The sequence below is a fragment of the Triticum urartu genome, chromosome 2A (assembly GCF_056163025.1).
Source record: "Triticum urartu cultivar PI428250 chromosome 2A, HENAU_Tu73, whole genome shotgun sequence".
Classification (NCBI taxonomy): Eukaryota; Viridiplantae; Streptophyta; class Magnoliopsida; order Poales; family Poaceae; genus Triticum; species Triticum urartu.
The window spans coordinates 203125498-203148748 of record NC_141874.1 but is presented as its reverse complement, the minus strand read 5'-3'; the positions used below and the strand labels follow the sequence as shown (position 1 = coordinate 203148748).

At 40.7% G+C, this 23251-nt stretch overlaps 2 protein-coding genes and 1 long non-coding RNA gene across 4 annotated transcripts; 1 reads left to right on the top strand and 2 right to left on the bottom strand.

Annotated features, from left to right (window-relative positions):
* Positions 1-403: 403 nt before the first annotated feature.
* LOC147984547 (uncharacterized) lies at positions 404-2876 on the bottom strand. The gene is made up of 4 exons (XM_087539775.1): positions 2774-2876; positions 2036-2123; positions 862-936; positions 404-440 (listed from the first exon to the last, which is right to left on the bottom strand). Exons 1-4 carry the CDS (start codon positions 2862-2864, stop codon positions 404-406), a joined length of 291 nt encoding a protein of 96 aa, XP_087395901.1. The 5' UTR covers positions 2865-2876.
* An 8501-nt stretch (positions 2877-11377) lies between these two features.
* LOC125541437 (uncharacterized) lies at positions 11378-12144 on the bottom strand. The gene is made up of 2 exons (XM_048704850.2): positions 11991-12144; positions 11378-11892 (listed from the first exon to the last, which is right to left on the bottom strand). The coding sequence occupies exons 1-2, from the start codon at positions 12070-12072 to the stop codon at positions 11660-11662; spliced, it is 315 nt and encodes a 104-aa protein (XP_048560807.1). The 5' UTR covers positions 12073-12144; the 3' UTR covers positions 11378-11659.
* A 6643-nt stretch (positions 12145-18787) lies between these two features.
* On the top strand, positions 18788-22835 carry LOC125536890 (uncharacterized). Of its 2 annotated transcripts, none has more exons than XR_007295292.2 (5): positions 18788-19592; positions 20335-20495; positions 20951-21148; positions 22097-22351; positions 22456-22835. It is a non-coding gene; the product is annotated as an uncharacterized LOC125536890 (long non-coding RNA). The 2 variants fall into 2 exon arrangements; XR_007295291.2 differs by having other exon boundaries at positions 18791-19592; positions 22192-22351.
* Positions 22836-23251: the final 416 nt, after the last annotated feature.

Sequence of the window (23251 nt, the reverse complement as noted above, 5' to 3'; positions counted from 1 at the left end):
TTTTATAAAATGGGTCCACTAGTCAAACAGGTCCCACTTGTCAGGTTCTGATAAGTGGGTCCTAGCTATTAGGCCCAGATTCTTCATATTTCAATTTGACAATAAGAAAATAACCAGTAGTTAAATTGGCAAGGAAAAAACACACAAGATACTTCAAATAACAATAGCCAGATTCAATACAAGCTCTACAAATGACACGTCCTACAAGCTGTAGCATATACAAGCTTATTTACAAGCTCTACAAATGACACGTCCTACAAGCTGTAGCATTTACAAGTTCTACAAGTTACACGTAATACAAGCTTAGTTGATACAAGCTCTACAACTATGGGAATCAGTTACAAGCTCTACAAGTATTTTCTTCTTCTACATGTAGCTCCTTCAATAGCGATCAAATGTCGGCTCACTGGAGAGTCAGGACTGGGCCTTCCACGGACGCCCTGTTACATGAATCAGCTGATAAAAATTAGAAAAACTGGAGACAATATATTATGAACATTCCATTCAAAAATGGAGTAAAGGACATTCTTTGTTTCATCACGTTATAAAGGAGCAGCACAAACCACAACTTTACTCGACACACACACACATACAGACATGAATATTAAGCTCAGTTCCAGCAACTATATCATGGTTTAACAGCTGGCCTCAGCATCATCAAACCACCATGCTTATGATCATAATCTAAGCATATCATCAAACAAAACCTACACAGATAAAGATCACAGCACATCAAGCCGCAGGCGCACTAGCGGTGGCATGAGATTCAACGCAACAGTAATGGGGCTACCACAACAGCATGAAAAACCTAAGCATACTAGAGAAAATAGATAGTTGGTGCTGGAGGGACTGGTGAATTACCTCAATGGCGTACTTGATGGGTGATGATGGTCCTTCTCAAGTAGTTGTCGTCCACGGTTAAGAGGTTTCAAACATCTGTCTACAACAATCAGCAAACCAGAAATCAGAACGAATACTTCAATCTCATAAGAAGTTTAAAAAAGACTATAGCAGGACAGAAATATGTGGACTACTTCTAAAATGGTACATATAGCACATGCCCAAACAAATATGTGATTTCAAGGTTGAAAGCTTTAACATAGAACGTTGAATAATTCATTGCCCAAAACGTGCTATATATATACCAAGTGATGAGAAACCATATGTAGAATTTATAAACGTAAGGAGCAGAATTTCTAAAAGAAGTACACCATTACATAGTGCTACAGCAAATGTGAAATGCTTGATGATGTACATGAATTCACATTTAGAAGGAAAGAAATGTACTGTAAAACGTTCCATATCTGAAACATATTCACTCAACTAAAAGAAGGTCGAGTTTTACTTGCAAATGAAAACATGCTAGAACCTTTCTGTCAATTTATGAGAAGTAGAACCAATGTGCCACTTGGTTGTTCTTTAAATAAAAAAATGAGTTGTAACGCAGGCTAACAGAAACGCTATGAGCATCATTTGGGAAGACCATCCAGGATGGTGTACAAATCAGAATGAAAGCATGATTATATATTTCAGGATGATGTACAAATCAAGATGAAAGCATAGAGCTGACAAGTTTGATGAGCTTCGATATGAAGAGACGAACAGAGATACTAGGTAATTCAGTGGGTTTGGGCTTGACAACAGGAAGCAGGAACACATCAATTGACGAAAACAAGATGCTAAATTATATTTGGTAGTATATATACTGTGGTATACTATGTTCGTGTTAAGGGCAGCTTTCATACCAGTTCCTAAAAACATTGTAAACAAGTACAAATACTCCGTTATTACAAGCACAAACGGACTTGGACTGGGCAACGACGATGTCAGGGGAAAAGAGTCGAGTTCTTGATTAGTTAAGAAAAGCTCTACTTTCAAGAAACTTTCACATCAGAAAACTAAAGGAAACATGATTACTTCTCAATACTATGGAGTCACACTTTCAAAAAACCTGTCTATGTATATACAAACTTGAGAGATTAGCCGTGCAAAGGTTCAGTGGATCCAAATAAACATGCAGAAAGGCTATCCTTGCCTTTCTTGTACTAGGTAACCTTGTGGAGGGTGTGCTTCTTGCACTCCTTGTTCTTGCAGTAGGTCTTCTTGGTCTTCGGAACGTTCACCTACAAAAATTGTCATACCATATACTTAGCCAACAAGAATAAACAACCAGGAATTTTACAACACACGACAAACAAAAAGAACTTCATAGCTAAACTCATAACCCATGCTTGTTAGTTTAAGATGTGGAGAAGGACGTGTTAGATTCCAAGGGGCATGGAAAATTCCCAGTGAATCACCAGGGTCCAAAATGGCAGAGGGCAGAATTTCCAATTTTCAATTATACAAATAATGAAAAGAGAACTCAAGCCAAAGATGTTATGTTGAACTAGAAAAGCACCCAGCTGGCCAAAAAGAGAGTAACATTACATACTCCAAAACAGAACACATCAAGTTAGCTCGCAACGGTGGAACAACAGCCCTACTCCATAGAGAGCTAGGATGTAGGAGGGATACATCATCATGTCACTCGTTGCTTATGGCCTAAGGTTTTAGGAACGCCTAGTACATAAGCTGATTAACTGCAACTAAATGACAGCATACTGTGCAAACAAACTGTCAGACTATGATCTAACCTTGCAAGCATATAACTAGAATAAACGTGTATACTTGGGACACTGCAAGCAGACGTGGAAACAAGGAAATTACTCTGGAAGCTGCATACGCGGTGCGGTGTACAAGTACTTGCATACTCTGCTTGGTATACGTGTACCTGGAGAGCCGGTGCTGTCGAGGGAGTAGTTGGCGAGGGGGACAACGAAAGACTTGATCCTCCCCATGCAGTACCTCGTCCTGCTCGCCATCTTAGACGTGCTCTGCAGAAAACGTCATGCCATTGCTGATCAATCAATCTATAGATTAACCAATGCATGCGCGTGTATGAAGATGTATTGGTACCTGCATGAGGAGGTAGCTCTTGCCGTCCCAGGCGTTCTTGATGACCTGGAGGTCAACGATGGGCGGCGCATGTCCTAGAACTCGTACGCCTCCGGCTGCCCAGATTGAACTCCTTCAACTACAAAAACACATATGGACTTAAAAGGACGCCAGTAAGAGCAGGGAAGAACAACATTCGATAATGCTTCATAGTAACTAATTTAGCTGGACTTTGTACTACTCTGGTTTCATTCTGATATAATGGAACCAGGGATGATTAGAAAAAGAAAAGGCATCGACCATAATGTTACACAGTAGTCAATTTATGGTCTAAACATCGGATGTCGTCCGTGCTCTGAACCAAAATGTAAGCAACCTTAAGAGATTATTGTACTGATACACTAGAATTTCATCCATTTATAAACAATTACAGAGATTAGGACTACAATTTGCAGTGAATCAGAGATTGGGACTACAATTTCATCCCTAGCAAATAAATGTTTCCTAATTATTATTCATTTGCCATTCTGTCAAGCACAGTATATATTTCCAACAGAGACTACACACAAGAGTGTCTAATTATTCAGTTATCTGAATAGTGACTACTGATTTCATTCAGGCAAGCAACAGAAAATGTTGTGGCAACTAAAATCAATCTACAAATTTACAGCAAAAGGTTCAAACATTTCTTCGAGGAAATGAATACAACCTCGGAATTCAGTTGGGAAGGAAATATGCATCACACACGGTGATATATTCCTTAACACGGTTCTCCTCTCAGAACATGTATATATGAATCAAAAAGGTGTTTTGATTGACTCATGTGCCTGCTAACATGTAGACTGCTTGCCTACAGAGACGAGATGGGGGTGAGAGAGGAGGAGGGAGATGGAGATGGCTTACCACCTACACACATCAGGGAGGAGGAAAAAGCTGAAGCAGCAGCTTCTCCTTGGCCGGGCCCCTTCACGCAAGCAGAGCAGATCGGAGGGAGCAAACTGACTGCATAGACGGCCGCACGCACGAATCAGATGCGGAGATGAAGAAGGCCAGAAGAAGAGAAGGGATTCATCGCATACCCTTGCGGACGTTCATGTTCTTGCTCTTGGAGGAGAAGAGGATGCTACAGATCCTGAGCTCGGTCGACATGCCCGCCCGCGGGCTAGGGTTTCAAGCGCGAGGAGGGAGGAAGGGATGGATGGATGGATGTGGAGGTGGAAGGAGGAGGGCGTGGTGGCGGTGGCGGTGGGAGGAGGAGGATTCCTCTGCCGCAGCGTGGTCGTGGAGAAGGAGGAGGAAGGTCCATGATGGCGCCGATGCGGGAACGCCGGAGCGGATCTGGTCGTGGCCTGAGAAGGAGAAGGCCGAGTCGATCTGGGGCCTAGTAGGGAGACAAGAGGACGGGAGGGGAGGCGAGGGGGCACCGGCGGCGAGGGAGAGGGAGAGTGGGAGGAGGTCGCCAGTGGGTTGTGGTTGGTTGGGGAGACAAAGGCGGCGGCGGTGGGTTTCGTTTCGGGGGAGACTGACGGGGTCGAGCTCCGCCGCAGGGAGGTGGCCGACGCGCGCAGGAATGGAGATGGAGGTGGCCGACGGGCTCTGACTTGGATTGGATCTGGGAGGGAGAAGGCGGCGGCGGCGATTGGGAGAAGGGGACTAGGGTTTCGTGGGTGAGAGGGATACGGGGTGAGAGCGACGAGGGGGGTGTGGGCTGCCATTGGATCGGGGCGCATCCGACGATGCTTAAGGCATGATCCGTGTGAGCTGATTTTAGACCAATCAGAACAGAGTATCCTCTTTGATGATGTTAAGACCATTTAAATTGGTCGTAATCGATTGAAAATAAGATTTTGAATCATGTCTACCATTTGATGACCTAAGAAATTTATAAAAATACAGAAATAAAAAACCTTCGCATTGTGTCACCAAGTGTGACCTACTTTTCAGTAAAAATAACAAACTTTGAATATTGTTAATATCATTAAAAAAAGTGTTCTAAGATATGAGCTTTTTTGTAAGAGACTCATTTTTCGAGTGTCCAAAATGATATTTTTATAAATAACCTAGCAAATATTTGTTGCAAATTTGGAGCACATCAATTTTATAATTCACAATCATAGCACATGTGGAGCACATCAAATACTTTTTTAAGCTTATGTAGTTGTGTTTTTCTATTTGTTTCTCTTGTGTTTTTTGCACAAGGGTGCATTTTGGAATGGCATAGTTCATTTAAATGATCTCATATTGTGCACAAGGGTGCATATTGGAATGACAAACAATGTTGCCTAAGGAAGTTTTCATTTTCTTTGGACGAAAAATTCATTTTTCATTTTTTTCGAGTGCCCAAAATGAGTTTTTTGTGAAGGACCTACCATATATTTGTTGCAAAATTGTACCAAATCAATTTTCTAAAATACTAGGACATATTTAATGCACAATTGACCAAATGGTTGGGTGTAAAAAGTTTTTATCCACCTCTGGTGAAAAATACAAATTCCCGCCGATTCAGTTGGAAGCGGGTCAAATTTGAACTGTAGCTACCTCGTAGTTTGCTCTTTATTTTTTCCAAAAATCATTTATAGGTACATAAGTATCTATTTAATCAGAGAAACACCAAAAAAATTCCAAGATTCAACCGCTACCTAGGAACGGTCAAGCCCGTCGTTTTGACCACATTTTGAAACGGGCATAAAAAATTCAAAAAAATCAAAAAATTGGAAAACCTTCACATTGTCTCATTATATGTGATTAAGTTTCCGGAAAAAATAATAAACTTGTAATACAATAATTATTTTAAAAAAGTGTTCTTAGAAATGAGCTATCATGTGTGAAGGTCAATGGCTTTCAAGCCAAATGATCAATCTTATGACCACATTCATGGCATATTTGTTCAAATGATCTCATATTGTGCACAAGGGTGCATATTGGAATGGCAAACAATGTTGCCTAAGGAAGTTTTCATTTTCGTTGGACGAAAAAACCATTTTCCATTTTTTGAGTGCCCAAAAGGAGGTTTTTTTGTGAAGGAACTACCAAATAATTGTTGCAAAATTGGACCAAATCATTTTTATAAAATACTAGGCCATATTTAATGCACAATTGACAAAATGGTTGGGTGTAAATTTTTTTGATCCACCTCTCATGAAAAGGACAAATTTCCACCGATTCAGTTGGAAGCGGGTCAAATTTGAACTATAGCTACCTCGTAGTTTGCTCTTTATTTTTTCCAAAAATCATTTATAGGTACATAAGTATATATTTAATCAGAGAAACACCAAAAAATTCCAAGATTCAACCGCTACCTAGGAATGGTCAAGCCCGCCGTTTTGACCACATTTTGAAACGGGCATAAAAAAATCAAAAAATTGGAAAACCTTCGCATTGTCTCATTATATGTGATTAAGTTTCCGGAAAAAATAATAAACTTGTAATACGATAATTATTTTAAAAAAGTGTTCTCAGAAATGAGCTATCATGTGTGAAGGTCAATGGCTTTCAAGCCAAATGATCAATCTTATGGCCACATTCATGCATAGTTTGTTCAAATGATCTCATATTGTGCACAAGGGTGCATATTGGAATGGAAAATAATGTTGCCTAAGGAAGTTTTCATTTTCGTTGGACGAAAAAACCATTTTCCATTTTTCGAGTGCCCAAAAGGAGGTTTTTTGTGAAGGAACTACCAAATAATTGTTGCAAAATTGTACCAAATCATTTCTATAAAATACTAGGCCATATTTAATGCACAATTGACAAAATGGTTGGGTGTAAATTTTTTTGATCCACCTCTCGTGAAAAAGATAAATTTCCACCGATTCAGTAGGAAGCGGGTCAAATTTGAACTGCAGTTGCCTCATAGTTTGCTATTTATTTTTCCAAAAATCATTTATAGTTACATAAGGACCTATTTAATTATAAATACATGGTTTGGTGGCGATACGTAGAGGTTTGGGCAGTGGCCGAGGGCCCCAACTCTAGAGCGCGTAAACTCGCATGCCCGTCGCGTGGTCACCGCGTGACCGTGGCGTTGCCATGCGTTCTGGGTGGCCTAGGCATGTCTAGTGGGTTGGGCACTCCCCAGGTTGGTGCTAGGAAGAAAATTACAACATAAGATTCTCACGAGGAGACCGATCGATGCTCAAACATGAATTAACAGCCAAGTGTTTGATTAGCGGTGCGAGAAATGTACATGGCTAATGGGCGTGAGTTTTGGCTGAGGATAATCAGTTACTAAGAAGACCGTCTTCACAAATTTTCAGCTCAAAAGGAGGAGCCTAGGTGGTACTTGCTTTGCGAACTACCACACTAGACATAACTACGAATGTTGAAGCTCGGCTCAAAATAATGAACGGATTGAGCTGGCATTAGGTGGAGGATGGTTATTTGGGCATAGGAAACCACTGTAGAAATGGATACTATTTGGAAATGCCAAAGTGGTACTTCCTTCACAATTCTCTTCTATGAACAGAAACTTGGGGAAACTAGTGAGAGAGATTGGATGAATGAAATGAGCTAAAAATTGGTGTAGGTAAGTTACATAGGTATGGTCATGCGCTGGTAAATTTTCAGATCATTTGGGTAAGCCTAGCTAGTACTTACTTCACAAAGCTTCTCTCGAGGTAGAAAATTTGAAAATTTCCTGAGAAAGATTTACTAGGAAAATTGAGCTGAATATTATCATGTGGCAATGCTTTGGGTATGGAAGAGTGCCCGAAAAGTTTGAGGGTAATAGGAGGGGTCTAGATAACACTTGCTTTGCAACGTGCCAATTTGGCCATAAAATATAAATTGAACCTGGGCTCACATAGATGATTTGACTGAGCTGCAATTTGGAGGAGGGTGATAATTTGGGAATATGAAGGAACTGTATAAATTTCATGTCATTTCGATATATAAAAAAGGTACTTCCTTCACAATGCTTCTAGGTGGACAAAAACTTTGGAAATTTGCGGAGGAATATTTGCTAGGCAAGTGGAGCTGAATTTTGTCATGCGGTAATGATTTGGATAGGAAAGAGTGCCCAAAAATTCCAAGGGCAATCAAGAATATATAAATAGCACTTCCTTCATAAAGTGCTGTCGTGAACAAAATAGGAAAATGAATATTGTTGAATTAGTTTTGAACTAGGCAAGGAAGGATTTTTACATATTTGATGAAGATATGACCCAAAGAATTTATGAGATTTTTTTGGGAATTTTGAGAATGACAGAAATATAGGTTGCTTCACAACCTAGGGCAAAAACTGCCACATGGACATGACACATAGGCAAAACTGATGAGGTGGCGCCTAGTCATAGCAACCCACCACAATTTACAAGGTTATGACCATCTATATTGGTCATGATCAGCTAGAAATAAGGCAGCAGACCAGTGCTATCTGCTTTATGACCATTTCATGTAAGGAAATTACGACCTTTCTGACCAAAATGGTCGTTATAATTTAGGTTTTGGAGCCCCCGAACAACTTTTGACCAATTGGTCTGAAATGGTCATAGATCTATGACCAATTCTTCCAGGGTCACTAACAGAAGGTCACAAGTTGACATATTTCTTGTAGTGCTTAATAGGGGAGGCGTAGGAAGAGATGAACTGCACGTCAGACTCCTCACTGCTCTCGCGGTTGCTCCAAGACACCATGGCGGCTGTCGACGAGCGGAGAGGAAAGGAGGCCGAGGAAGGTTGAGAGCGCGAGAGAGAAATAGAGCAGAGAGCTAGAACTATGGAGTGGGGCGGCGCAGTCGGTCTGTCCGATGCGAGCCGACGAAGTCGTCTCGAGCAGACGGCGCCGTCTCCCAGCCGTTATGCCACGTAGGGGGAAATCGGGCTCCAACTGCCGGAAACGCGTTCAAACGCATCAAATCGTCCTATCAGTGCAAACTGCAAAAAGTTTACTAAATGCGTTGTGGTTTTTGCAAATGATTAGTGACCTCGTGGTTTCTTGCAAATGATGCCCCAAATGTGGTGGTTTTTTCAATTCACTCTCTTGATCTTGATTGTCCCATCAGGCACCAGGGTAAACCTTAGGTCCGGTTCGTCGGACCCGTCAGCGACGTTGTTGCGGCGTCATCCCTTCCTTGGAAGTCATGTCTAGGTGCCCAGGGCTATAGCACAGTGGAGGCTGGTGTTGGTTACTTCGTCGATCTCGCGAAGCTTGGGCGGTGTGGTGTTTGGTGTTGGTTACCGTTGGCACATGGGCCAATGTACATCGCCGTCGAGACCTGTTGGGTGACTTCTTCCTCTAGTTCGGTTGTCTCCCACTCACTTGTCGGCCTCTTAGGCGCAAGAGTGCAGGGTACATTGAGCTAGTGTGACCTAGAGTTTTCGTCATGCTTCTGTCGTGTTCGGCATCGATTGTGAGGCGGCCTCGGGCTCTGTGTCCTTCCTATTTGCCATTCATGGCTTGAGTTGGACTAGGCGAGTTGTGCACCGTTTGTAACTGTGGTAGATGTGTGTGGTGTGCCACAAGGCGTTGTATCAGTTGTATCTGTCGTCTTGCTCTTCTTCCATGTTACTGGTACACCTCTCCATGGTGTATTCATGAAAACATGGTACAAACTTGAGTTATAAGATAGCTGGTTTAAACGGATCCACTCTAATCTATACAACCGGATACTATATTACAGTCAGAACTGCTAACTAACTGTGGTTCTCTAAGGACATATGGGCTTGTACCGTGGTCTATAAGACAACATTATCTTAATCTTGTCACATAATTTAGAGATGTCAATAAAAATACATGTAGAATAAGTTATCTCTTGTTCTTATTTTCAATAACTAAATATACCTAAATATGGGGTGAGAGATACCGTGCTAAGAGATCATCTAATTATCATGGTGAATTACAAGTGATTTTTTAATCCAAACAAAGATATTTCAACAGAAAAACTAACTAAAAGTTTTTCTAAAATAGCTCCTAGAACCCAACCAATTGAAGTCTTCAAAAAGTCCAATAAAATGGTTGGGTGAATCCATCGGCTACCTAAACTCGAGCGATGATGAAACAAAATACCAAAGCCACGTGTATAACTCTTTTATCTTACAAAGTGTGGTTCTTGCCCGAAAAATAGGATTGGTTGATAATTAGGTGGCTCCCGGATTATGGAAACGCAAATATGTTATTTTGTGTCCATACATGTCAAGCTCCATGAGAAGATTGTGCCCCATTACCTCTGCAATAACATTAGGCAAAGCTTTATATTTAGACTCTCGTACTTATAGCTTTTTTTAGGTAACTCTACTCCTAGCTTGATGTTAGAGTTGGTGTCAAATATGTGTATAGCGTTACAACTGGACTTGGTGTATATTGGAAGTTAGGTATTTGAGTCGAACATGTGTAACTCGGATTTAATATGTAAAAGCACAACAATGCAATCGAAATAGACTACATGAAACTGGTATGTTAGTCGAGACAGGAAGGTGATCTGACCAAGGGCCAACAATGGCGCGATGGTGGAGATGCATATATTATGGATCTAGGAGCACCATTTGGACTTGGGAGAGAAAATCAGAACGGCCGGCAAAACAGAATCACATGCCTTTTTTAAAGGGGCGATTTGATTTTCAGCCACTACTTACTTTGAACTTTGACAATTTGCCACTGCTTAGATTGTAATTGATCTTTTGCCACTTTTTCGCACACAAACAATAATTGCAAATGACAAACATATTATATGCACAATACAGTGGACAAATATACCCTTATGTGCATGTTTGCCACGAACTCGACGCACGGGACGAACTCAATCCTCATCCCATGTTCGCACGGCAGTCGACGGCGACGCTCCTCTACACGCAGCGGGCATGCCGGCTCGAGCTAGCCGATAGGCAGCAGCAACATGCAGTGGCGGGGAGCAGCAGCAAAGACGGCGGCGCCCATGTACGTACATGCTAAGGCCGAACATGACGGCGCCCAAGTGGAGTCAGGCAGCAGCGAGCGCCTCCACCGCGCCTTCCGCCGACCACCAGTAAGCAGCAGTAGCACACATGGCCACGAACAACAGTAGCAGTATGGGCCGGCCACGAACAGCAGCAATAGTACGGGAAGGCATGAAGAAGCAGCGGCGGCATAACAGAGCGACGGCAATGCACGAGCATGCGGGACCGGCGGCGGCAAACAGCATCACCTGCATCATGACAAGCACGCGATGACCACGGGGAACCGCCGGGACGAGCCGCCGCCGTCTTCCGTCGAGGACCAGTAGCGACGGACAAGAGACGGATTGGGAACGAGCGAGGAGACGAGCTCATCTCCTTGGTGAATTGGACAGGCATGGGCAATCTGGTGATTTCCACACGGGTCCCTCGTGACAGGGGCAAAACATCCAAGTCCAAACTAACCAGTGGCAAATAAGCAAACACAAAGTAACGAGTGGCTAATTGTCAAAGTGTGAAGTAAATCGTGGCAAAAAAATTCAAAATCCGCCCTTTTTAAAGCGAGTTTGAAAACGATAATACTAAATTCACGGGGAGGTTTCAACAGACTTCACGGGCTGAAGAATGTGGCCTAATTTAATTGCCCCTTCTTGCAATAACATACTGGGCCTCTATTAGGCCCAGTAATAACATAGTAATATCTCTGCATTTGTGGCCCGCGAACACGACGATGGAACAATTTCATTTGGCAGTACACAAAATAGACGGGAGATTTTATTTTTCAAAGAAAACATTTGGCTCCTCCATAGAAAAAATTGGCACGGAGGCAGCTAGCACGGTGATGACCGGCCGGTTAGCAGCCGTTGCAGCCGCACTTCTGTTGCACGACGTTGCACTTGCCGGTGGGGTCGCAGTTGAAGGTGGAGCAGCAGCTGGTGATCTGGCAGCTGCCCGAGTTCGACCTGGAGCAGCACCGGCACTGGAGGCACACCGGCGCCCCCGCTGCCAACGTCCCTGCGCCGCCGCCCGGGATCGCCGTCAACGCGTGCTCCGGCGCCCCCACTGGCACCATGTCCGCATCCCATGCTGGTCATCAATCACGGCAGAAAAAACAATCAGCGATCGCAACAGAAAAAATGCAAATATTTGCTCGCGCACATGTCGAGCCGCTACGCGTGTTATACCTTGAGATCGTGGGATGGTGAAGAGGAGCGCGGTGGCGGCGAGAGCGATGGCGACACAGGCCATCTTCAGGCTGTACGCCATTGCTAACTGTCCCTGAGGATGGCCGAGAGTATCGAACGTTTCCGGGGAGACAGACGGAGGAATCGTTTGCTGTGATCGATCTGCTATGACGTTGTGCCTTGGTAATAAGGATAAATACATGAGGATTAATTCGTTTCGAGGAGAGAAACCAAGGCCAGCATTAATTTGTTTCGATCAGTTTTGGACCTTTTATTTGCATTGAATTCATTCCTGAGATCAAACCGAATAAGAGTAAGTACAATAAAGTGATATAAGCAGGCTATAAAAACTAAAGTATTATATCTTTACTTAGTTTAAGGAGGGAGAAGGGATGACAGAAGAGAAGCAAGCTCTTGATTAAATGCCACCGAGTTGGGTCATCAAAAAATCATTAAAGACTACTATACTCTGAAGTACTTACTTGTTTGGCCAAGTTTAAATGTGGATTAAGTTATTGCTAAATCAAATCCTTTTGTGCTTATCTTGAATTGCTCATCTGGTTAATCAGATGTTGCCATCCTTCATCCGTTGGTCTGACAGTCATACTGTCCTAAATTTGCCCTCGCTGTTAGTTTCCTAGGTGTCTTCTGGTCCAAAAAGTACTCAAACACATTATTTCATAAAATTTAACTTTTTTATAATATATGTTTTGATGTCTATTTTATCTCATAAACACTATAATTTTTTAGTGCACCTAAAATAATTACATGTTTAATGTTTTTGAAATACATGATCAAGATTTTACGTATTTTGAACATTTTTTCCAAATATGTGTTAAACATGTTTTAAATACATGTTGAAACAATTTTTGAATGTTACAAAACTATTTCTTAGAACTATGGGAACATTTTTTACATTGTGCAAATATTTTATAAAATATCAAGACATATTTTTTAAAATCATGAACATTATTTCAAATGTAATAACATAAATTTGTTTGAAAGGTAGGGGAAAGTTGATTACATGAAAAATGTTTTTACATTGTATAATATTTTTGAAATGTCAAATATATTTTTGAAAATGGGTGTGTATTTTAAATGTCACAAACAATTTTCTTGAATGTTATGAACATTTATTAAAATTATGAAAACAAACTTTCTAAACTACATTATGACATATTCACAGTGCACATTTTTTAACCTCTTTAAGCCAATTAACTCAATTGTTATTCAAATTGTATATTTAAGAATATTTCAAATGAAAAAAAAATACGAACAAAACAGTAAACTAACACTAGTGGGCCGAACCACTTTGCACGCTCCCTTAGGCAAGCATACCTCTGTCTCGGTATGAACGAAACAAAGACACGGATTCAAGAACAACTAGTCGAGGGTTACCCCTTGCGAGAGCACCACAACGGTCACTCTTGTGGGCAGCACACAAAGTGGGTTGTTCAGGCGCTGCCACATGTCGCGTGTTGGGCGCTCCTCAGGATTTTATTTTCTATGTGTTTTCAGATTTTAGATGGGGTTTTTTGAGGTTTCTTTACTTTTTGATTGTCGCCTGGTTTTCATGCAAAAAAATTGCACGAAAAAATTTTGTGCTTCCACGAGAAACATAGATTTGCTTTTCGTGGAGTCACATATTTGATTCAGCCGTGCTTCTAGAAAAGGAGAAAAGGATGAATTTTTTTCATGAAAAGCACAGATTTGCTTCTGATGAAGCACATATTGCTTCTTGTGGAGGCACATATTTACTTCTGCGGGAAAAACATAAAATAAAATGCTTCCATTAGATGCATATATAGTTTCCTCTGTACAAATTACTTTTGCGAGAAGCACAATAAAAATGCCATTTTTTGGCTTGCATAAGAAGCACAGATTTGCTTCCATGAGAAGCACAATTTTGCTTCCGTGAGAAGTACACAACCGTGCTTCTCAGAAAGGAAAAAATGTGATTTTTTTTGCTTCCATGAGAAGCACAGATTTGCTTCTCGTGGAGACACAAATTTACTTCCGTAAGAAGCACAACTATGTTTCCTAAAAAGGGGGAAAGGTGGGGAAAAAGTGTTTCCGGCGTGGGTTTTTTCTTTCGATTTCAACCCATTCTTTTGAAAAAAAAGTTCATCGAAACCTACACGGTTCTAGTTTCAAAGATCTCGACACGAGAAATCCAATGGTGAAAGTACGAAGTGGCGCGCATGTAGTGTGCCACCTGTAAGCACATGTGAAGGTGGGAGTGACATTTGCAAGAATTACCCCTTAGAGCATCTCTAGTAGATCCCTCAAAAGTTTGTCAACCCGTGAAATGTAGTCCGTTTTGCAGGATCCTGTTTTTTCAGCCCGAATAGGTCCGCTAAACGAACCCGATCCATCAAAAAGTTATAGGCGGCCTGCGTACCCAACCCTCCGGCGCTATATGTAAGGGGTTGGTGGGGTTCTAGGGTTAGCAAACCTATCCCCTCTACCGCAGTCCGCCTGCGCAGCAGCTAGCCCTTCCCAACTCTAACGAAAAATCGTACGCTTCTTCGTTTTTTCTCTCCGGTCTTCTCTGTTTTTCCTTTATTTTTCCATTTTCTTTTCTTTCATTTCTTTATTCTTCTCCGATTTTCTCACTCTTTTCATTTTTTTACTCCGATTTGTTTCATTCTTTTTTGTTATCTATTTTATTTATATTTTCTTCTCCAATTTTTTCATTCTTTTATTTTTTCTTCTGTGATTTGTTTCATCATTTTTGTATTTGTTTCTTTGTTTTTATTTTTATTTTTAATTTATTTTTATATTTTTACTTTTGGCGTTTTCTTTGTTTATTTCATGTTCATTCTACATTTTTGTATATATCAGCAACATTTTTCTAATAGAAGTTTACATTTTCCAGTAGAAATTTAATAGTTTTTAATACATGGTCAACATGTTTTCCATACATATTTAAAAAAATCAAATACATGTTTAACATATTTGAATAAATCGACAACATTTTTCTTATACAGACTTTAAATTTTTTCAAATGCTTGATTAACATTTTTCAAATATAAGATTAACTTTTTCTAATACATGGTCAACATTTTTCCTATGCACATTTGGGATTTCTTTAAATGCTTAATTAATGTATTATGAATGCAATATCAACATTTGTTTAACACATGGTCGACATTATTTCAATACGCATTTAACATTTTCTAAATGCTTGATTAACACTTTTAAAATACATGATTAAAAAATCATCATTTTACAATACATGGTTAACATTTTTTCTATACACAGTTAACATTGTTCAAATGCTTGATCAACATTTTTCAAATACTTTTCAACATTTTTATATACATCATAAAAAATCATCATTTTTTTAATACATGGTCCAAAAAATTTGTCTAGACATTTAACATTTTTCAAATGCCCGATCAACATTTTTCAAATAATTCTTGAACATTTTATAAAATGCTTGGTTAACATATTTATATAGACCATAAAAATAATTCATTGTTTTTTAATCAATGTTCAAAATTTTTTATATACACAATTAACATTTTTTGAATACTTGATCAACATTTCTCAAATGATTGATTAACATTTTTATATACAAAATAAAAAAATCATCATTTTTAATACATTGTCAACATTTTTTCTATACACATTTAACAAATTTCAAATGCTTGATCAACAATTTTGAAATACTTGTTCAAAAAAAATTCAAATGCTTGATTAACATTTTTAAATACATGATCAAAAAAATTATACTCATTTTCAAAGCAATGCTACGTGTCAGTCGACGGATCCTTTTGGAAGAGCCGCCAAGTCGCGAGCCGTCAGATCGTCTGCCATCGAGCGGCCGAGCGACGTTCTTTAGTTTTGCAACAGAGGCAATGTTGTAGGAATATTTACAACAGAGGTCATGTTGCAGAATATTTTTGCAATATAGGTCATGTTGCGGGTTTTTTTGTCTTCGCCTTTTTGCAACATAGATGATGTTGCGGAAGAAACTTTTGCAACATAGTTGATGTTGTAGAAATTTTTGCAGTGAAGATGATGCTGCAGAAATGCCTCCCGCCGTTGCCGACGCAAGTCACAGCAGCATCCCCTCGCTAGTCGTCGTCGCCGCAGTTGCCCAGTGGTGATTGGAAACTGCATGGAGGAGATCAACAGGACTGTGCCAAGCTTGGGTGCTCCGCTGCAACCAACGGCCCTACAGCGTCGGTGGTCGTAGTGGACGCAGCTGACGGCCCGGCGAGGTGCAGCACCTCACGTAGTGCAGGCGACCTCTCCATGCATGAGTGTGGCTGTCCACCCATGACCACGCAGGAGAGATGATGGAGAGAAATAGAGAGAAAAGGGGATCTGGATGGGATAAGGAAGGAAAGTGTAGAGCGGTGCACGGGCCCATAGGGGACACCCGTCAGGCGCTAGTGGTGGCGGACGCCCCACGCTGAATCAGCCAGCCGACAATAATCATTTCCCCATTTTTTAACATTTTTTCTCTATACATATTCAACATTTTTCAAATGCTTGGTGAACATTTTTTTCAATTTTTTATACAGTGTTTTTTGTAATATATATATTTTCAATATTTTAAAGTATGAAAAAATAAAGCAAAAATGAAACATAAAACGTAAAAAAGGAAAAAAGGAGTTTGTGGCTTCCCTCGCTCCTGGGCCGGCCCATCTTGGTCTCCCCTTAAGCGAGGGTTCCTACCATCTCGCTTAAGGCGAGACACAGTTGCACCTGTTTGTTCCTGCTTTTGGGAACTTCCGGCAGATTCCGGTCTGGTTCAAGTCTTATTTTTTGTGGGTTTCTTTTGAGGGGAGAGGGTGGGGAGAATGATTCAAATCGCCCGATCGGTAACAACGCTTGCATGCGCCGGCTTCGTGGCCGTCAGATCAGATTTTAATTGGATGGCTCAAGAGCAACGTATTGCCTCGACTAGTTTTGCGCAACTTAGTTGTTGTTGCAATCCCCCTCCGCAACAAGTGATGTGTTGCGGGATCTGGATCTGGATCCTCTTGCGCTCTCCCGAGCTCCCCGTCAAGCCAACACCTCCATGCATTGCTTCGACCACCGCCATTGCTACTCGCTCTAGGCAGCACACTTATGAGGTCGCCAATAGCACGCGGACGAGGCCGAAGCCGGTGACAAGCACGCTGACGAGGTCACCTCTCTCGGTATCCATGTGTCCGCTCACGATTAGTGGCCATGGTTGCTCGAGCGCGCACGCCAAAGCTTCGCTCCCGCCGCTGTCGCCCAACTATGCCGCTCCGGCCCCATGTTGCATCGCCTCCACCACCACCATCATCAGATGCGCAACACCCCTCCTCCCTTCCCCATCAAAACCGAGCTTCTGTTAGATGCCATGACCCGCAAGCAATGCAACACGGTGACTTTTTGCAACCAGACATTCGTTGCAAAAAAATTGAACAAGAGATATGTTTAAAAAAAAATCAAAAAAATCTGTAACAAGACCTTTGTTGTAGAAAAAACCTTGTAACACAACCTTTGTTACAAATATTTCCGCAACAAGACATGTGTTGCAAAAGTGTTTTCGCAACACGACTTGTGTTGCAAAAGTGACTACGACGCTTGACCTGGAGATTGCTTCAGATCACACGGCTCGTAAACCGGCGGATCTTTCCACCGGCCGATGTGTAGTACAACCATTTATTTTGTCTTTTTCCTTGTTTTGTAAGGATTTATCCTTTTTCTTTATATATGTATTTTTCAAGTTTATATTTTGTTTTTCAAAAAAAATCAGAAATTTCAAAGAAAATGTTTGTATTTAAAAAATCATAATTTAAAAAATGTCTGTAATTTTAGAAATTGTTTGAAACTTCGAAAATACTTTGGACTTTCAAAAACTGTTCATTTTTTCAAATTTTGATCGTCTTTTTTGAAATTGTTTGTTTTTAAAAACGTTTGGAATGTTCAAAAATTGTTCATGTTTTCAAAAAGATCTTCCTATTTTTCAGAAAATATTTAGAATTTTTGAAAATTGTTCGGCACTTCAGTAAAGTGTTCACGTTTGAAAAAATGAATGTGGTTTTCCTTATATTCCGAATGTAAATTTTTTTTATTTTTTATTTTTTGGAATATCAAAATTGTTTACATTATTAAGAAATGTTCAGTATTTCAAAATTGTTCATAATTTTCAAAAAAGGATAAAAAGGATTCAGATCTGTCGGCGCTGCCGATCAGTCACCAGCAGCCATCAGTTCCATTTCTGAAAAAAATTAAATTGCACTGTGCGGTTTTTTTTTGAGCAAAACTGTGCGGTATTGGTGGTACTAGCAAATTACATGAGGTAGGCTTATTTGTGTGTGCGTTTCAAGTCAAATTTACTAGGAACGTACGCACGTCTTTTCTTTCTTTTTTTGCTGGAGGGAACGTACGTACGTCGGTATGTGTTTCCTCACGAGTCAGCAGGGCCGGTTCTGAGATTTTAAGGGCCTGGGGCGAAACTAAAACTCGGGGCTCTTAGTATAAACAACAAATCTCTACTATTAAAAGAGAATCGAACGACGTGATGGTCCGACCTCAATCCCACATTAAAAAAATCGCTCGTACGATCCCACCTCCCCTTAAAGAAAAGGGTCTGTCTAGTACACATCTAGATGTGACATAGTTATGTCACATCTAAGCTCATATCCACTCTGTTTGTGGTCTATTTTTTTGTCCTAGTTTTTTTTATTTCTTGTTGCTGCATTATATATTTGTGGGAGCTTAGATGTGACATCCTTAAAAAATATCTAGATGTGAATTAGTCAAACTGTAAAGAAAATACGAGCCGGTTGGAACCCACGAACCCAACGCACGACTTCACTCTCCACACAACTGTTCGCTCCTCCCCATCCTGAACTCTTTCCCTCCACCGGCACGCGCTTGCCGCCGCCGCCGCCCCACCTCCACCTCCGATTCTCCCTCACCCCATCCCGCCCTCTCCTCTCCCTACACCCGCCGCTTCTCCTCCGTGACGTGTGGCCCAGCCACCGCTCGCCACCTCTCCCTCCGCTGCGGCCGCCGGGGCCACGCTCCCGTGCGCACCGCGCAATGCAAGTCCGCCGGGCCGGAGGGGTTCAAGGAGGAGCTGTGCAGGCCACTGGAGCTTCTCCTCGGGGATCTCTGGTGGTGGGCGAAGGACCACCCGGATCTCCCCGCGCTGGTGGAGGTGGTAATGGACCTCGGCCACACCCGCTCGCCCTCTTCCCTTCAGGCGACTTCCTCCTCTCCCACCACCTCCCTCATAATCCCTTGGCACCGACACGATCGCATATTGGGTCGTTGTTCTCTGCAAACATGAGCAGTTCTCGGTGCACCCAAGCGGCGCTGCCGACCGCAGCCTTCAACGCCTCCAGTGGACGTTGTCGCGCTCAGCTCAGGGGAGAGCGGTCGCATCCCACCGCCACATCGGCTCCGGGCGAAAGCCACGCCGCCGGATCCCCCCACGCACCACCTCCTGCAGGTCTTCGTCCGTTAGGGGCCTTCATGCTTCTGCTGGTCCACTTGTTGCACGGACGCATCGGCTCAGGTTAGCACCTGCGTTGTGTCAGGCTTGAATAAGGGTCTGCAAGATCCTCGGGGTGGAGGTTTTCGTTTCGAATTGCAAAGCGCGGTCCGGTAAGGATTCTGATGTCTATCATCTTCAATCTATTGGAGATAACACTTATTATGCCCAAAATTTTACTGTAAAACTGATGATTAACTCCAGCTGGTTATACCAGCAAACTAACGCCATACAAACGCCAGCTCCCTTTATTGCAGTCTGCACCTCTCCAAGAATGAAATTAACTTGTGTGTTCTTAAATCCTTCTGTAAATTATTTGCATAAAACATTGTAATTTACCATTTGGATGAAAAAAGGGGACACAAATAGTGAAATGTCCCTTTTAGACGAGCCCATTATTAGCCCTACAACTTGTGTACCTTGAGTGAATCAGGATTCACGAGGTTAACCATTAGAGTTTTTATCTATATAGCAAAGAGCTCTATATCCCACATACATTGTGCATTCACACCACTGCATCCCGGATCTACTTATTCTTCTTTTCTCCTACAATCCTATTTAGAGCATTTACCTTTTAGGTTTAATACAAGGAATTTGTGTGGTCCAGGATTGTATCACAGGAGAACTATACATAGTAGTCTGTCAAGAAAATCTCATAGTTTTTGTTTTGTAAGATTTTGTGAGCCATTTTAGCTATTTAGAGCTATCACATCTCTGTCAATTAATTTTGTTCTGCTCGGATGTGAAACTGCACATATTTAAAAATGTATCCAACATGAGACACTGGATATTGAGACCACCATGTGTTGTTACTTATTCTTTATGAACATGTACTAAATTTCTATTTTTTTACAGATATGGGTTGCATATGTTCAGTGGAAGGGATATGTGTGCCAATTTGCATATTTTTAAATTTCTTTTATCTTCAACTTTGGAACATACATGGTCACTCGAATAGATATTAAGGAAGATATAGCAGAGAAGGAGCTGGCATCTTCGTGCCCTTCCAACTGGAGGTTAGTTCTTTACAATTTTCTTCATTATCTCTCAATCGTTCAAGTTCTCAGTCATTGTAGCGTACTTGCTGGCTTCTAGCTGCAATTTCATGGTGGTAGACACTGAATGTAGATTTTAAATTGTACGGACTGATTTAGAGTATGTTGACCTCTCGTGTTCTGAAGCCTTTTGATGTATGCTTCCATTTTGAAAGAATTGAAGCAATTGTTCCATGGAGTGAAATAACACTTTCATCCTCAAACAACAGGTGTCTCATTAAGTTTCTTATTCACCAATTGAAACATGTGTCAGTAATAGCACAACTAAAGTTGCTGAACACATTATTATAAAATGATAGGCTGGATTATGGCTTGTATGCATTCTACAAGGATTATTTCCGGTGGAATTAAAATTAGTTATCTATTTTTTAAGGATACTATTTATGAAATTTTATCTGGCCAACTCTTTTTGTTAGGAAATGGAAGCGAGACTGTTGTATTTTCCCCTTGTAAACCAGCGATATGGGAGGACACCATTATTACAAATTTGAAGTCTGACTGCGTGTTATTGGCAAGATACCTACGTGGATGATATCGACAAGCTCGATGGCCACAATGAACCAGATGTTGTCAACTACATGGAGGACATCTATAAGTACTACAAGGCAGCACTGGTAACTACAATCTTCCTCTTCAGCATGTCTGTTGAAGCGACACACAACTGTACTTTCAGTCTTAAGATGAAATACAAACACATAGCCAACATCACTTAATTACTGTGCAATGGAACTTATGCTGACACAAGACAATATTTCTGTGATACCTCACTAATCTAAACTAAAGACTAACTAATTCGGAAATGAAGTAGACATGTTTCAAGTCCTTTTCAAGTCAAAGTGTTTAGTTTAGGTTGATGTACAGTGAACAAGAGTAGCATCGAGTAGCACACTTTTGCTTTCTAAAACCAGGGATACACATGCTCAGATTCTCATGCAACCATCCAGTACCATTTATATGTTCTTGGCTCTTCCTGTAGACTTCAATACTTCGCAGTGGATGTGTTTAGTATCTTGGTTTCTTTTTCTCCTTTTCGCTGAATCTACCCAATTATCCTATGGCTAGAATTGTTTTTAGAACTTAATCTCCTAATTTTTTTCCATGTGTTGCAATATATCCAAGGTTTTCTCATGAAACCATTTGATTTGTTTCTTGCACCTTCCATTTTTGTGTTTTCCTTAACCATCAGTTCATTTGATTCTGTATGACTGATCTCAATTGCCTGATAAACTTTTGAATTTCTGGAGTTATCAAGGGAATGTTATTTTTCTGTATAATGACTTTCTTTTACAATTGATTTTGTAAACACATATTTCTTACCGAAAGATATTCTTCATATGCCCACTAACTGAAACGAGCTTAGTCGCTTTCGACATTTTTTATTCCATGAAGAATACATAGTGTATTTCTTTCTTTCCTGCTGTCTCAGAGGAAGAAGAAAATCTCTGAATTACGTATGTGTTTGAGCTATGAGGGACGCCTGTTATGTCATTTATTCTCTTACAGTACATCTTAGCAGCTTAGCTTCTTGAAGTTATATTTGTAAATAGTTTCATTTCGTGTAGGACATTCAAGAGTGAGTTGTTTTCTGTGGCCAGAAAAAGAAACAATTCCAGTGAGATACTTGTATAATTCATTTGATGGCTCTTCTTTTCCTCAGGCTATTCTTTTCCCCAGGTTCTTATTGATCTCTTCTTTGCATGAGCTTCTGAACACACATCTAATGCTTCTAAGAAGCAAATTCCATACTCTAGCAGTGACTTGCTTTCTGGTGTTTTGGTGGGAGAAAATTTTCAGAAGCCAAGTTGTGCTGGACATAGGTAAACCTGCTCATCTCATTTAACTTATATTCTTGTGAACTATCATAATATCCTCCTGATGCTTCATGTTATGTTTACACGTGCCACTTTATGACAATGTGAAGATATACTACGCCAAGGAGCTAAAAAAAGCTCTGGTTTTATGAGTGCTCAGGCTCTGGTCTGACTTGTACAGCAAAGTTCAAGACTGGTCGCATGAGCTGAGCCAGAGCAAGAAACAAAGCAGTTCTTCTGTGGACTGAGGGAGCATTTGACATGTATCATGTATGTCAACACACACGTTTAGATGGAATGTACTTATGTTCTAGGGCAACATTATTTGTGCCTTATTTGATATCAAAGAAATCATTGGCATGTTTGTACGCTTCATTTATTATGTTTAAGCCATATTTACTGAACTTTTCTAGAATCATTCCCATAGCACTGACAATGAATTCTAGAAGTTATGGACTTAATGTTATTCATAAGCTATTTTTTCATTTAACTTGATTCGGAACTTCAATTATGATACTGAGACTCCAAGCACAAAATATAATTGAGACAATTAAGATTCATGCTTCTGTGTCCCGATATTTGTAATAAATAATAACGCTAGCTGCTCTTCTATAAATGGTTCAAATTTATGATACCCTCTTTTTCAAATTGGTTATATTATCGATTTCTCATACAACTAAAAACCTACTTTATTACTTGTGCGATGTTTTCACGGGCCCATTCACTATACAACCTCAAATCTATGTAAAGCATCACATGTGTTTCCAATATAATCTATTTATTACTTCTGTGATGTTTTCACGGGCCCATTCTCTATACATCTTCAAATCTATGTAAAGAATCACATGTGATTTCAACAGTAATCTACTCCCTCCGTCCCACAATATAGGACGTTTTTACAAATTA